The sequence below is a fragment of the Bos indicus x Bos taurus genome, chromosome 24, assembly GCF_003369695.1.
Source record: "Bos indicus x Bos taurus breed Angus x Brahman F1 hybrid chromosome 24, Bos_hybrid_MaternalHap_v2.0, whole genome shotgun sequence".
NCBI classification, from domain to species: Eukaryota; Metazoa; Chordata; class Mammalia; order Artiodactyla; family Bovidae; genus Bos; species Bos indicus x Bos taurus.
The window spans coordinates 29,897,537-29,914,390 of record NC_040099.1 but is presented as its reverse complement, the minus strand read 5'-3'; the positions used below and the strand labels follow the sequence as shown (position 1 = coordinate 29,914,390).

The 16,854-nt window shown below is 38.4% G+C and overlaps 1 protein-coding gene across 2 annotated transcripts in view; it reads right to left on the bottom strand.

Moving 5' to 3' along the window:
- Positions 1-16,854, bottom strand: part of CHST9 (carbohydrate sulfotransferase 9) — a 279,495-nt gene that overhangs the window by 226,908 nt on the left and 35,733 nt on the right. For both annotated transcript variants that reach the window (XM_027525927.1, XM_027525928.1), the window contains exon 2: positions 4,249-4,459. In XM_027525927.1, the coding sequence (XP_027381728.1) occupies positions 4,249-4,369 (121 nt within the window). In that variant the 5' untranslated portion in view covers positions 4,370-4,459. The remainder of the gene's footprint in view (positions 1-4,248; positions 4,460-16,854) is intronic.

Sequence of the window (16,854 nt, the reverse complement as noted above, 5' to 3'; positions counted from 1 at the left end):
AAGCTTGGGATTGTTTTCCTCAAACGTGGCTGAGTCTTAACTTGGATAACTCAGAAAAAAAAAACCAAGTCTGCAGATACTCTGCATCATTGCCAGGATATTAGCAGTAATAAAGCTCACATCCATTGGCCTCACTGCTTGCCAGGCACCATGCTAACTGCTTTGTAGACATTGTCTCCTTTGATCCTCACTGCAGCCCTACAGGGAAAAGATTATTACCCCCATTTTACAGATGAGAAAATCAAGGCTAGAGTCACAGAGCTAACAAGGAGATCTGAGATTTTCAAGATTCCTCTGAATGTAAAACTTGCACTCTTTAACAGTTAGGAGAAAAATGTACAAAATAAAACTGATAATAATACATCCACATACTGAAAATTAACACAGAGAAACGCATAAATTAATTGATAATGGTACTGAAAAATGGATGCTTATCTGAAACTCTTTGTTGTATAATTGGATAGATTCTAATTTCTCTGTCACACATTTTCCTTCTTTGCCTCCAAAGTATCTGTCTATTCATAATCTTCTATTAGTACACAGAGCACATTTGAGATTTTTTTCATAATCTTCAAGCATTTTATTTTAATAAGAAGCAGCCCAGGAAAACTAGGAAGGCAAGAAAACAATCATATCTTACTGGATTTTAAAAGCCTCAAAAGAAAAAGTGTATGAAAAGAACCTAAGAGCTCTTATGGTACAACTGAAATGTACATGAGATCAAACCATCCAGAGCTTTAAAATCTGCTCTACTTACAGAGGAGCAGACATCTTCCAAAGTGCTGTGAGTGACAGTTTTAAAGTGTCCAAAACTCAGATTTCTCTTTACCATCAAAGCACACATTCAGGTATTTTCTGACTTAAAGAGACTGCCTTAAAAATATGAGTGATCTTCCTCTCAAACCAGGGCTCTGTAAGAACTTAGAGGGGTGGGAAGGGGTAGGGGATGAGACAGAGGTTTCAGGAGGGAGGAGATATATGTATAACTATGACTAATTCATGTTGATGTATGGCAGAAACTAACACAATACTGTAAAGCAATTATCCTTCAATTAAAAAGAAATATTTTTTTAAAAAATGTGTGCTGTTCCTGATGTTATCTGAAACAAATATAAAATATACAGCAAACTGTCTACCTAGAAAACTACAGAATTATAATCTAGGGACTAGCCTAGTGTAAGGCAAAACTCCAGATGAAGTCTTACTGAAGAATAATAAAACATTTCTTCAGTAAAATAGTTATCTAAAGGAATCCTGGTTCTAATGTTCATACTCACTGTCATGAGTAGATTGTGAAATATTATGTAATTCACTTGGGATATATTGAGAATAAGAGAAAGTACTTCTAGCAAATCACAAGCAAAATTTAAGAGAATAAATGGGAAATGTTTTAGCAGCTTATCTTCATTGGGGACACTAATTTCCCAACTTGAAAAATTTATGAAGTCAAGAAAAATTTTTTAAATTTTGAAAAGAATCTAACTTGTAGACGAGAGTACCTTCGATGAACTTATAAATATAGCTTAGATTTACCAAGTCAGTGATTTTAAAACATAGACATGTGTACCCCAATGTTCATCGCAGCACTGTTTATAATAGCCAGGACATGGAAGCAACCTAGATGCCCATCAGCAGATGAATGGATAAGAAAGCTGTGGTACATATACACAATGGAGTATTACTCAGCCATTAAAAAGAATACATTTGAATCAGTTCTAATGAGGTGGATGAAACTGGAGCCTATTATACAGAGTGAAGTAAGCCAGAAGGAAAAACACCAATACAGTATACTAACACATATATATGGAATTTAGAAAGATGGTAACAATAACCCTATATACGAGACAGCAAAAGAGACACTGATGTATAGAACAGTCTTATGGACTCTGTAGGAGAGGGAGAGGGTGGGAAGATTTGGGAGAATGGCATTGAAACATATAAAATATCATGTATGAAACGAGATGCCAGTCCAGGTTCAATGCATGATACTGGATGCTTGGGGCTAGTGCACTGGGACGACCCAGAGGGATGGTATGGGGAGGGAGGAGGGAGGAGGGTTCAGGATGGGGAACACATGTATACCTGTGGTGGATTCATTTTGATATTTGGCAAAACTAATACAATTATGTAAAGTTTAAAAATAAAATTAAATTAAAATAAATAAATAAAAAATAAAACATAGTATCAGTGATGTATTATATATATGTTTATCTTTTCTGTTTTTTTTTTTTTTGATTAGGAGGTTCTTTTAGGACTTAAAAGGCACAGGAGAACCTGGGCATGGATCATACTTTGAAGATGCTTAGCTCTGTATCTATGGACATGTCGCTTAAAAGTTTCAGTTTAAAGTCTCAGCTCCTTCATCTGTGCTCTAGGGGGTAATATTATTCACTTTTTCACATTCACAGAGGCAGTGTGTAGCGTAGAGGCATGGATTTTGGAGAGGCACAACCTGGGTTTGAATCCTAGCTTTTCCTTTGCATCTCAGCCTACACATGTGGGGCCCTGAATATCTGCCTGAGCCTTAGCTTCCTCATCTACAAACTTAGAATATCATGTCCAGTGAGATATCAATAGGATAAGGGAAAACATCTAGCACATACTAAGTTTTCAATAAATTGTAGCTATTGATGTTCCTGGATAAGTTTTGTAAATTGCATTGTATATGTCATGTTATTATACAACTAGACTGTTTTTTCAGATGTTAGGTAGATTCTTACTGACAGACTAAATCATAACATTTCTCCATTAGTCTGTATATATGAATATATTTTCTTTTCCAAATTGGAGCTTTGTTGTGACATTTTTCTCGAGAAATTCATTATGAGACTATGACATTAACAAACCTCCTAATAATGAAATTCTTGCTTCTTCCTCCATTGCTGCATTCCAGTCTACAGTCAGCAATGAGTTTTAATTCACTCATTCAACAAACACCTACTGAAGGCTTACTATGTGACAAGATCTATGCTAGGAATTATATTGCCAGAGGAATTAGCCTATTTATTTTATCACAGATGGTTTCATTCAATATTGTTTAAGTTATTATGATAAAATATTGCAGTAATATAGAAAACAGAAATATTATAATGTCTACAATGGGAATTAAAAATAAGTTTTGACAATATGTTACATGTTCTCTAGAAAGTAATCACACGCAAACTCTTTTCACAAGAGTTACCATAGAAATAAATAATTTCAAAGTGTCTATGAGGCTAAACCAAGGAAAGGAATTTTAAAATGGAAACACTTTTACAATTACCATTATTTATGACTTAGTATGGAGTTATCTTTCAGAGCAGATTCTTAAGGGCTTTACATCTAGAATGATTTTCAAATAAGCCACAATTGTAAACAATTAAGGAATTGTTCTGCTTTTACTTTATTTTTCTTAACTGTCATAGGCCATAGGCTATTTCTACCAATGGAAAACAACCGAATTTCACAACACCTACGTGTATATATTTCTGTGGTGTTCTAAAACATTTCTTTGCATCATTATAAACATAATCCACTGTAACAGTAATTGAGTGCCTCCAAAGTGTAGCAAATTACAAACTGAATAATCAATGTATTAATACAAAATGAGTATAGTACTAGTAATCAACTATGGCTTGTGGACCAAATGTGGCCTACCACCTGGCTTTATAAATGAAGTTTTATTGGAACAAAGCCTGATCCATTTGTTTACATAACAATATTTGGCTGCTTTTGTGATCTACTGGTTGTAGATAGAGACAACTGTAGTTGTGATAGAGACAATATAGCCTGCAAAACCTAAAATACTTCCTATATTTTTACTGAAAAGGTTTGCCAACCCTCGCTTTATAATAAAAGTATGAAAGAATTTCTACACCAACTGGAGTATTAATGTAAAAATTTAAAAGGAATTAAGAGAGAGAGTTTGCTGTATACTCAGCTCTTATTAGGCTTGTGCTCAATGCCAGAAGACACATCAAAGGTAGGATGAGTGAGTAGATGAATTCTCTACAAGCAGTCCTTGCTGAAAGGGCTGTTAAACCACTGGCCCAAGATAATAAAAATTCCAAGAATGGTCCCAAGGGACAGAGTTAAATGCTCACCAGAAATGTATAACCATGCTCTCTTTGAGGAGCTGGAGGTTTTGTGTCCAGTGTTTTGTGTTGCTGGAAATCTTGTGACTTTGTATATATTTATAAATACCACAACTTATTTACCTGAAAATGACCATTATAATTAAAAATAGGGGGAAAAAAGTTGAGGTTTTACCTGGGTGTTGTTCTTCAATGCAGACTTGCAAGTACATGAAGAGGAGGAGCCCTGCTACGCCAAACAGCAGCACCGACAGGAAGACTTGTTTGGGGTTCATGACCAATTCAGAGGGTTGCATCTCTCCTTACTTCTGAAGAGCACATGGTTTGGTTTCCCCCAGAGCTTCAATCCTTCCTTTTTCCCTTAAGCGCTCATTCCACAAAGTAACCTAGAATTTTAAAAAATCCACACTGTAGCTTGCTGATGATATTTCTTCCCAAATATGGTGTAAATATGCAGTATATAATGATTTCCCAGGTGGCTCAGTAGGAAAGAATCTGTCTGCAATGCAGGAAACCCAGGTTTAATTTCTGGGTTGGGAAGATCCCCTGGAGAAGGAAATGGCAACCCACTCCAGTATTCTTGTCTGGGAAATCGCATGGACAGAGGAGTCTGGTGGGCTACAGTCCATGGGGTTGCAAAGAATCAGACATAACTGAGTGACTAAAACGTTCACTTTCATGCAGTATATAACTGAGAATTTCCATGAACTTTAATAACACTCAGAAGACAGGAAAAACTATAGTTGATGTCCCTGGAATGGCAATTTTCTATTTTGACCTTTATCTTATCTAAGTAACATGCTGTGCTGTGCTTAGTCACTCAGTCGTGTCCAACTCTTTGTGACTCCATGATTGTAGCCCACCAGGCTCCTCTGTCCATGGGGATTCTCCAGGCAAGAATACTGTAGGGAGTTGTCATTCCCTCCTCCAGGGGATCTTCCCAACTCAGGAATCGAACCAGGGTCTCTTGGATTGCAGGTGGATTCTTTACCAGCTGAGCTACCAGGGAAGTCGCAAGTAACCTGCTATTTTACAGTTAATAAGTAACAGCCTAACATTTAATTAGGGGAAGCATATCAGACTTCAGGTTATCTTAAAATGTTTGTGAGTGGAAAGAAGACTCTCAGAATAGATTTTTGAAAAAGGGATTTTGAAAAACACGTTCCTAGAATGAAGGGGGAAAACACTTCATGTCTTAAAAATATATAGAATTCAAAAATGAAGGGTTCAATCATCATTTCTCTCTATTTTAAAAGTTAAGAGTCTCTGGATGTCCCTGGTGGCTCAGTGGCTAAGAATCGCTTGTCAATTCTGGGGACCCGCGTTCAATCCCTGGTCTGGGAAGATTCCACATGACTCGGAGCAACGAAGCCTGTGAGCCGCAGCTCCTGCAGCCCACCCACCCTGGAGTCCGTGCTTGGAGACAAGAGAAGCCACCACAATGAGAAGCCGGTGTGCTGCAGTGAAGAGTCGCCTCCACTTGCTGCAACTAGAGAAAGCCAACGCAAAGCAACAAAGACCTAGCTCAGCCACAACTAAATAAATAATAAAAGAAATGGCATTTCTTCCAATCCTTCTTTTAAAAACAAAAAAGTCAGAGTCTCCTATTTAAAGAGTACACTTAGAATCCCTCAAAAGGCATAAACGGATAAATATGAAAAGTTCAGAGTTCCATGGCCTCTCCCTCAATTACACGGGAATAGAGAAGTTTACCTCAGATTACAGAAATCTACCTCAGTGATAAAAGGTTACTAAAGAAATATTGCAATGACATTATTTTAAGAACTATCACATTTAGTGGAATCCTAACTTTTTAGTTTTTCTTTTTTAAAGCTCCATCCACTTTTGAGAATGTGATGAAAATATAAATCCCCTCCTTGGAAAAATAAAGACATAAAGTCTTGCGTCAAATGTCAGTATGTTTACGGACCCTCAGTTCAGTCGCTCGGTTGTGTCCGACTCTTTGCGACCCCATGAATTGCAGCACGCCAGGCCTCCCTGTCCATCACCATCTCCCGGAGTTCATAAGAAGCCCTACTCCCTATGAACAGCCATACAACTATGCAGTAGCTTGTATGGTGAGCTCAGGTAATTAGCACCCCATCTAATGAGGCCAAGGTCATGGCACTGTGTCTAAGGCTGGTCAAAGACCTTGGCTCCGTTCCTTGGCCACGTACCACATCTCGTCTTTGGATGAGCTGAATTAATGGTTTCTTAGTGTGAGGATATCACACACACTGCTGTGTCTAAAAATTCTCTCTCCTTTCTCTCCAAAGATGTCTCAAAAACTTCTGAAAGAATATTGATTTAGCCTTTTTAAGAGGCGTTTGGTGAGGTGCCAGGTAAAAGTTAAAATGTGCTGTGGCAGATTGCTAGCCTGCTGAAAGGATAATATTTAGCTATTCTTGGCAAAATCAATTTTCACCCAGATGTTGGGCTTCAAAGGTAACCTTTGAGGTCAGAATTAGACATGGATATGGCAGTAAGATCTCTTGATTAAAAAAAAAGAAACAAAAGAAGTCCACCAAATAGGTAAAAGTGTTTAAAAAAGTTAAAAAAAAGTAAAAAAAAAGTAAAACAAAGTAAAAAAAAGTAAAAAAAAAGTTAATACAACAAAAAGTCATATTATAAATGCATTTCTTCCTTCATATTTTAATTATATGCAGACAGGGCCAGAGTAAGAGCAGTGATTGTCAGAGGAGCTTTCTCCAATCCACTTCTCTAGTCCCTTGAGGAAGGGCAATGGTTAACGTTTTCACATGTACTTTTGAAGATTTCAAGCACTTTCTTGATTTTGGTCCTGGAGGAAGTTTTTAAATAAGTAGAATAACTCAGAGCATGATCGTACTGCGTATTTGGTGGGTGATATTCTGCTCTTATTGGCTTCCAAGGTGGCACTAGTGGTAAAGAATCCACCTGCCAAAGCAGAAGACCTAAGAAACGTGGGTTCCATCCCTGGGTCAAGAAGATCCCCTGGAGGAAGGCATGGCAACCCACTCCAGTATTCTTGCCCAGAGAATCCCATGGACAGAGGAGTCTGGTAGACTACAGTCCATAGGTTCATAAAGACTCAGATAAAATTGAAGTGCCTGAACACTAGCATTTACTCTGCTCTTATATTGATTCAAACCTGAAATATTACGGACTTTCCAAACATATGCAACAAATAGCAGTTCCGGAGAGAGATCTGCAACTTGGGAGCTCTAAGATCAAATCCCTCAAGGAAAACTCCAGGCCACATTATGCACTTGTCCAAATTTCAGGCTGGAAACTTGAGGCATAGAGCTTGCAGTCTGTAATATGCACTTGTCCATATGTCGGCCTGGAAACTTGGGGCACAGGGCCAGTTTCCTCTTTTCTCGATACTGCAGCTAAACAATGAACAGACATCATTCCCGAGTCCACAACAAGATTCAGATAGGAGGAAACCAGTTAGACCAAATCTACTACTAACAAAGAAATAGTTGTTTACAAGGAAAAGAAGAGACTTTTACAATCTGTCTACATAATTAAAACTTATCTCGGAAGAAAGAGGATAGAAGAGAGCTCATAAATCAGAACAGAGCCAAAGACCTGTGGGAAATGGTGGGTGTGAAAACCAAAAGAAGTATTCCTTGGGGGTTCACAGAGGAAAATTATTACCTACGATGCTGGAAAAAAAGATTAAGGATCTGCCCTTCCTTTCTTCAGGAGATGTTGCTATACTCTGACATACCCTCCTGGGTAAGAAGTCGGGAGAAAACCCATAATTGTTATGATGGCAGATGTGAGAGGAACTGAGTGATTAAAGCCACAAGGCAGAAAAGCAATCTGGTGGAAAACGGAGAGATACGTTTGATTTTCTCCCATCTCAGTCCATTAACCCAACACTGGCATTAGGAAATGGCTCTCATTAAACAAAGGTGAGGCACGAGGAACAGCATATTGCTTTAAGCAAACTTCAGGTCAGTTGTGATGGGAAAACACACACCTATTTGGACACCATGTATCTACCTCCATGCCTGTGGAAAAAGTGCAGACTACTGGAGATTGAAATTACTTAGAATAATGCTATTTTATGTACCAGCATTATTCAGCATTTCCACGGTCAAAGGCTCCCTGTATTTTGTTCAATCCTTCCTTTCCTCGCTCATAAGCACAGTACCTTGAGACTAACAGGTACCCAACAATGGGCTGCACTGAATTGAATTTGGAGCTCCAATAATAAGACACAGTTAGCTTTCTAGTTGTACTTGTAAATCCTTAGTTCTAAACTTCAAATGGAGAAACAGACTATTAAAATACTGAAAGGGTCTTTGTGACTTTGTTAAAAAAAAGTGCATATTTATTTTTATTTGCATATCCTGTGGATTTATCCCTAGTAATTAGTAGTGTTAGCAACTCAGTCATGTCCAACTCTTGGCAACCCCTCGCACTATAGCCTGCCAGGCTCCCCTGTCCATGGAATTCTCCAGGCAAGAATACTGGAGTGGGATGCCATTTCCTACTCCAAGGGATCTTCCCAACCCAGGGATAAAACTCGGGTCTCCCACATTTCAGGCAGATTCTTTACTATCTGAGCTACCAAGGAATCCCTAATAATTGCGAAGATATAAAAATAATTATTTTGCTCCAGTATTTCTTTTCCAACACTTTAGAAATTATTCATTCCAATAACCAAGACTACCAACAGAAGCATTTTGGGATTACAGTGTAGCAATTACTAGATGGAGGCAATTAATTTAAAAGGAAAATTGAGTTATTCAGTTCAGCAGAAGCCTATAGTTTTAAGGAAGGAAGTTTTGTAAGGTCAATTTAGACCTCGTTAGAAGAATCCAGAGTCAGGGGACCACTTGTCTCTACTCTCAGCCTCCACAGGACCTCACAGCATTGCTTCTTCCTCTCTCAAAGCAGATTCCCTGTTTTCCATCTCTTTCCCACCCTGTAAGAAAACACAGACCATCAGGGACAAACTCCCTTAATTTACTACCCCACCAGCACAAAGTTTACTATTGCTTGGTTCCACTGTTTGTTTGCCTCTATCTCTGATGAACAAGTCCTCACTCCCACCTCCATCTCTTCTGGGCTGCTGTGAAGTGCAGCTCCATTACTTAGAAGCCTAGGTATCAGTTTGAACTTTCTTATCCAATGACTTCCCCTTCTGTAATCCCTCTAGCCATCGCCCCATTGCTGTCACTCCCAGCAAGCTTAAAGACAGAAAACTCTGTCTTGACTGCCTCTGGTGCCTACTTTACAGGCTTCCTCCACCCACAACTACCCAGGAGGCTGGAGAAGGTACCATGTAGCTCAGAAGTTGTGTAGGGATGGAAAAGTTATAATACCAGGGGTTTCAGTTTTGCTTTGTCTTTTTGCTATTCCAGTTTCCTCTTCTATGCATTTCCTGTTTATATTTCCTTCCCATTGTTCTTATTTTTTTTTTTTTCTCATTGGATGGGAATTCTTCATCAGCTATGAGTATTACAAAAATCTTCCTGTCTGCAACTTCTTCTTTCCTTCCTCCCTTCCATTGCTAGTGGTGTGATTGTTTTATCATGCAGAAGTGTAAAATAAATTTTTTTTCATTTTCCTTGCTGATTTATCAGCTAGGGTCTTGAAAGAACAGATGTGATGTACTCGAAACCAAGACACTGGGAAACAGCTTACAAGGATGTGTTCAGGGTTTTAGGGAAACCAACAAGAGGAAGAGCAGTCTTCAAGGTCAAGGAGCAGCAACCACTCCAGGAAGTGAAAACAGGAAGTAAAGCCATTATTCGTGGAGCCTGGAGAGGGGCCGGGAGGGGAGCTGATGGGACCTGTAGCCTGTTGGACAAGGACACGGACAACACGATGTTGCCAGGTGTTAAGGGAACCAGAAGAAAAACTACCCCATCTGCAATTTCCTCCTGTCCTGAGACTTCATGTCAGTGATTCATCTGGCAAACCTGACTGATGGCCTGAGGACCAGACAGCCTTTTCTGGAGTACAGTACCCTGAACTTCCTAAACCTCAGCGCAGGGAGGTGGGTGGCAGAAATGGACAGCATCCAGCTCAGTTTGTGACTTTTACAAATTTTCTAAGATAATATTTCTTCCCTTCAAATAACATGATTATTCTTTCATATATCCTTTCAGGGATTTTAAAGGTTTTACTTTTCGTAATTGGAAACTTAATCCAATTGGAATATACTTTTGTTTATGCTACAGGCTATTCATTTTACATGGACAACTGTCCAACTCTACTTTGAACCCGCATCTCTTGCATCTCCTGCACTGGCAGGCAGATTCTTACCACTAGAGCCATGTGGGAAGCCCTATTTACTGAGTAGTTTATTATTATTTTAAAACTTATTTATCTACTTTGGCTGTGCAGCACAGGATCTTAGTTCTCTGACCAGGGTTTGAACCTGGACCCTTAGCAGTGAAAGCACAGGATCTTAATCACTAGACCACCAGGAAATTTCCAGTAGTTTGTTATTTTACTATTGATTTTTAATGCTGATTTTGTATATTCAAGTTCCTATCCAGTAGTCATGTATGGATGTGAGAGTTTGACTATAAAGAAAGCTGAGCACTGAAGAATTGATGCTTTTGAACTGTGGTGTTGGAGAAGACTTTTGAGAGTCCCTTGGACAGAAAAGAGATCAAACCAGTCAAACCTAAAGGAAATCAAATCTGAATATTTATTGGAAGGACTGATGCTGAAGCTGAAACTCCAATACTTTGGCCACCTGAATGGGCAGAACTGACTCACTGGAAAAGACCCTGATGCTGGGGAAGATTGAAGGCAAAAGAAGAAGGGGACAGCAGAGGATAAGATGATTAGATTCATATCCACCAATTCAATGCACATGCATCTGAGGAAATTCCAGGAGATAGTGGAAGACAGAGAAGCCTGGTGTGCTAGAGTCCATGGGGTCGCAAGGAGTCATACACAACTTAGTGACTGAACAACAAAGTATGTTTGTGCAAACATATGGGCCTATATTTGAGGAATGGAAAATCAATCTGATTACTGATTTGATTTTGTCAATGGTTATTTATTTATTCATTTCACTTTTCTTTAGTTATCTTTAGAAAAGTACATTGCCTAGACAACTATCATTTCCTTTTAATGTCCAAATGTATAAGCACAGAGTTGTTCATACTATTTTCTTATGACTTTAAAAGTGTCTTTCATAGCTGTAAATATAACCCCGTTTTCATTCTCAGTACAGGATTTGTGCTTTCTTTTACTTTCTTTGGACATTCTTGTTAGAGAATTGTCTGTTTTATTTAAAAGTATATTGCAATGCCTCTCTGTTGTTTTTTGTCTTCTAGTTATTGATTTCTTCTCTTATCTTCATTTCTTTCTTCATTCTGCTTTTTTCTTTAGGGATATCTGGTTTCTTTTTTCCCCCAAAGTTTTTGAATTGAAAACTAATTTATGTATGTCAGATCTTTTTCATAAAACACTTTATATAAGCTTACTAATTTCCTCCAAAACAACTTCTGTTGCATATCACATGTTTTCACATGTAGTATTTTTAGTCATCCACTTTTAAATATATTGTAATTTAAGTTATCATAAACTGTTGTCTTTTATTTTTATTTTTTATTTATTTTTATTTTTTTGATAGGCAAGAAGTAGATTTATTAATATAGGATGCTTATAAGAAATGCAAGCGGGCAGGCAAAGAAGCTCTGCCCTGAGGATTGAGTGAGCTACAATTTTATAATGAAAAAATGGGGGGAGGGGAAAAGACCATCTTCTTCAAGTAGACATAGATGCAGATGTAAGGCATACATTGTGAGCTCCTCCTTCATTAGCTCCTCCTTCTTAATAGGTAGAGAAGTGTCTGATCCTATGAGGTCAAAGTAGGATTATCAAATTACTAGAAGGGTGGTGACATTTTTCTTCCATCTAACGGCCTGGGGCATATCTCGTGGTTTTGTTTATGGTTTTATAGTTCAGTTCAGTTGCTCAATCATGCTGACTCTTTACAACCCCATGGACTGCAGCACGCCAGGCCTCCCTGTCCATCACTGACTCCCAGAGTTCACTCAAACTCATGTCCAATGAGTTGGTGATGCCATCCAAGCATCTCATCCTCCATCGTCCCCGTGTCCTCCTGTTTTGGATCTTTCCTAGCCTCAGGGTCTTTTCACATGAGTCACTTCTTCACATCAGGTAGCCAAAGTTTTGGAGTTTCAGCTTCAGCATCAGTCCTTCCAATGAATATTCAGGACTGATTTCCTTTAGGATGAACTGGTTGGATCTCCTTGCTGTCCAAGGGACTCTCAGGAGTCTTCTCCAACACCACAGTTCAAAAGCATCAATTCTTCAGTACTCAGCTTTCTTCATAGTCAAACTCTCACATCCATACATGACTACTAGAAAAACCATACCTTTGACTAGCTGGACCTTTGTCCGCAAAGTAATGTCTCTGGTCTTTAATATGCTGTCTAGATTGGTCATAACTTTTCTTCCAAGGAGCAAGCCTCTTTTAATTTCATGGCTGCAGTCACCATCTGCACTGATTTTGGAGCCCCCAAAATAAAGTCTGTCACTGTTTCCACTGTTTATTTTTAAAATGGATTTTCTCCTTCTTCAGTTTCCTAAGGTTATTAAGTCCTCTCTATTCTGCTTTCTTTGAATCTAAAGATTTCCCTTTCTGTTTGGTAAGGAGTAATTTAAATTTTTTCACAAAAATACCTTCTTAACAATAAATTCTTCTAATAAAGTTTACAGTGCTCACAGAACTTTAGCATGTTTTAAATATGTGGTGAACAATGTCTTCTCACCTTGGTCATACTTGAGCTTTTCTATTTAATTTCAATCATTTAAAATATATTTAGTATTAGTTATTAAATAATTAATTAAATTTACTGGTATGTTATAAATTTCTGTGTTCAGTGTTAGTCAGCCGAGATCAGACTGCCCACCCACCAACTGTAAAGATAATACATTTGTACTATTTAAGCCACTAAATTTGCTATGATTTTTATAGCAGCAAAAAAACTAATATAGTACATTACCATTACAAAGTAATTTTAAAGGAAAACAGTTTGTGAAATTGCTATGAATGGGTAGCACAATACTGATTTTTTCAAATAGGTTTCACATGGTTTCTCAGACCTGTGTTTCATGGTCCATTTCTGTCATAGCTCCATTGTTCAATGTGTTTTGTCATAAGGAACACAGAAGCATATCCCTTCACTAGACACTAATTTGTAGGTGCTTCCTTATGCATTTTGTTGCTTTGATTTTCTGTGTAATTTATTTAACAGGTACCTTCTACTTTTAGCTATTGCAATTAAATTTTAATTACAATTAAGGTCTATAACAAGACAAGCTTTTGCCCTTCTATTCTTTGTTTTAGAAGAAAAAGCTTTAAACTCATATTTTACATTCTCGTGTTCAGTGTAAGGTTCTTTGCTTTATTTTGGCTTTTGGTTTTGCAACAATAGTCTATTTCTAAAGACTGCATAAGACTAAAACCAAAGGCCCTTGTTTGTATTAAATAGGGGAAAAATAAAAATACCCATACAGATTATTGTTGAATGGACTCTATCTCAGTTCTCATTTTTACTTGTTCCCCCACTCCAAAGATGTCCAAGCATTAAATATGGAAAATACAGAAATAGAGTTATATTAGTTATATTTTACATTTGTTTAAGCACAGTCACAAGAACTTATAGCATGTATTTATATGTCAATCAGGAATCACCAGAATCACATTCTGGAAACCAAAGGTAAACACAGCAGCAAATTCTGTTTCATTAAAGGGTCCCATAAAGATAGAGGGAGTCCTTGAAAAGTTTTTGAGTCCTGGGAGAACAGAATGGCAATTTGAGTGGTCATTTCTAAGATGACTTGAAGGAGTTATTAGAGAGGGATTATGCCAGATGAGATAAGTGATAACTACAGATTGAATAAGGGGGTGGTCAGCAAGTCCAGTGAAATGATTAAATTTTAGTCACCATAGTAGTTAACAAGGTAAGCTAACAAGTGTTAAATAAAAGAAGGCTTCTACAACCTCAGAATCTGTCAATAGATAAATGGATAAAGAAGATGTGATGTGTGTGTGGATATATATACAAACATACAATGGGATAGGTGTGTGTACACACATACAATGGGATAAGGGGGCTTCCCTTGATAGCTCAGATAGTAAAGAATCCGCCTGCAATGCAGGAGACCCCGGTTCCTGGGTTGGGAAGATCCTCTGGGGAAGGGTTAATCTACTCACTCCAGTGTTCTTGGGCTTCCCTTGTGGCTCAGCTGGTAAAGAATCTGCCTGCAATGCAGGAGACCTGGGTTCGATCCCTGGGTTGGGAAGATCCCCTGGAGAAGCGAAAGGCTACTCACTCCAGTATTCTGGCCTGGAGAATTCCATGGATCATATAGTCCATGGGGTCGCAAAGAGTGGAACACAACTGAGCAATTTTCACTTAATGGGATAGGAAATATAAACAAGAATTGAATATTTTTGCAGCAACATGGATGAATTTGGAGTGTATTATGTGAAGTGATACATGGAAAAAAGACAAATACTGTATATTATTTATATGTGAAATCTAAAAAATATAGCACACTAGTAAACGTAACAAAAAAGAAGCTGACCCACAGATAGAGCAAACTAGTGGTTATGGTGGCAAAGGCAGTACAGGAGTGGGGAGTGGGAGGTACAAAATATTCAGTGTATGATATTGTACAACATGGGGAATATAGCCAATATTTTGCAATTAGCTTTAAAATTATATAAAAAAAATAAAACAAATTTAAAAAAAAGATGGCAGGCCCTCCACAATTGGAATCAACTGTGGTGTAACCAATAGAAACGGATCACAGAACCCTTGGAGGCACTAGGGGAGAGCCCTTCATTGCTTCTTCTGACTTCCAGTGGCTCCAATCTCTGCTTCCAACCTCACATAGCTCTCTCCTTTGTTTTATAAGGCTATTTGTCATTGGGTCTGTTGCCAACCCCAAGATAATTCAGGATGAGCTTAACTTGAGATCCTTAACTTAATTATATCAGCAACCCCCCCTTTTCCAGATATGGTTACAGGTTTTGGGAGTTAGAATGTGTCTATATCTTTTTTAGGGTCACCATCCAACTCACCAAGCCAGGCTTTGCCAGGCCACGGTGGCTGTTTTGGAGGCGATTTAATCAGAACCAAACTCAGTGCTTTGGATGGATGGTCATGAGCTGCAATGTTTTCTTTTGCAGTGAATGCGAATGAGAAAGCAGATAGTTCCTGCTGTTGTTGGAAGCCTTCTGGCAGCCCTGATGGAAGCCAGCCTATAGACAAGGCAGCAGAGAGGAAGGCAAAGCTGAGAAACCTGCAGAGAAACAGAGGAACAGCTCCGACTGGACCCCAGAGGGACACACTCTGCCTCCGAATTTATAAATTAGAAGAGCCAATAAAGTTCCTTTATTTTACAGTGTATTACAAAGCAATTCTAAGACCAGTGAGAGAACTGAGGAATAAGCTATATGTTGGGTGTAGCAATTTCAGCAAGATAATAGGAAATAAATGAAAATAATAGTGCTAGCATTTATTGAACAGTTAGACGTTCCAGGCTCTATTCTGAGCATTTTATATTGATTATTTAATTTAATTCTCACAATAACTCTATTATCTCCCCAGTCAGGAAATGTGCAGGACTGGCTCATGTAACCACATGGCGTGATGCAGAGTTCAGTGGGAGGTGAGGCGAGAGGTGGAAGTGGACCACAGAGGCCCACGACATTTGCTCTGTGGACACCAGGGGACAGAGGGCAGGTGTGAAGAAAGTGGAAGGATCAGGTATGCATTGTGGGAGGATCACTGGGAAGCAGGCAGTGAGGAGACAGGATAGAAGGTCAGGAAGACCACGACTGTTCAGGTAGAGGATAGTTGCTGGTTGGGAATCCCCAGGGCAGGGATTGGACTAGATTTTGTTCCAATCCCAAAATCTTTCTGTCCTCCAATTCATACACGTCCTCTAGTCTTTCATTACTGGAGGCAGTTTATCACAGTAGCTAAGTAAGAAAATTCCGAAGCCTGATTGCCGGGTTCAAATCTCAGCTTGATGACTTACTGGTTCAGTCCCTCAACTTATTATGTAAGTAATAAGCTGAAATGCCTATATGCCTCAGTTTCCTCACTCCTAAACTGGGAGAATAAAAGTATTTATCATGTGAGGTTAATGATCTGAAATGCTGATACATAAGAGATATTTAGCTGGAGGAGGAAATGGTAAGCCACTCCAGTCTTCTTGCCTGGAAAATTCCACAGACAGAAGAGCCTGGCGGACTACAATCCACTGGGTCGCAAGGAGCCAGATATGACTGAGTACACAGGCATGCAAGAGATATTTAGAAGAATACCTGCCCCACAGAGGTTGTCTACAATATTAAAATGTTAATATCTTTATATTCCAGATATCTGGCACAGGGGCAGCTACACTGTAGTTAATCAATAAATATTTTTTAAAAAATAAATAAATCAATAAATATTTTTACTTCAAAGGCAGTCTGTTTTTCCTGTTAGAAAGGTTTATTCTTTCAATTCAGGAAAATTCAAACCAATCAATAAACATCCATTAGGCTAGGATGGACTCAGGCTGGATGTCAGACACTGTAAGCAAAGCCAAACAGAGTAAGATTTAACCTCTGCTCCTCATCATGGAACATTTGAACCTAAGCTCTTCACAACTGGTACAAGTTGGTTTTAGTAGAGCCTTCTAGAATAACTCATAACAAATCTGTTCTCTCCTTTATGTGACAGACTTTCCAATTATTGAAAACAATTATCCTGTCTACGCTTAATCGTTTTTA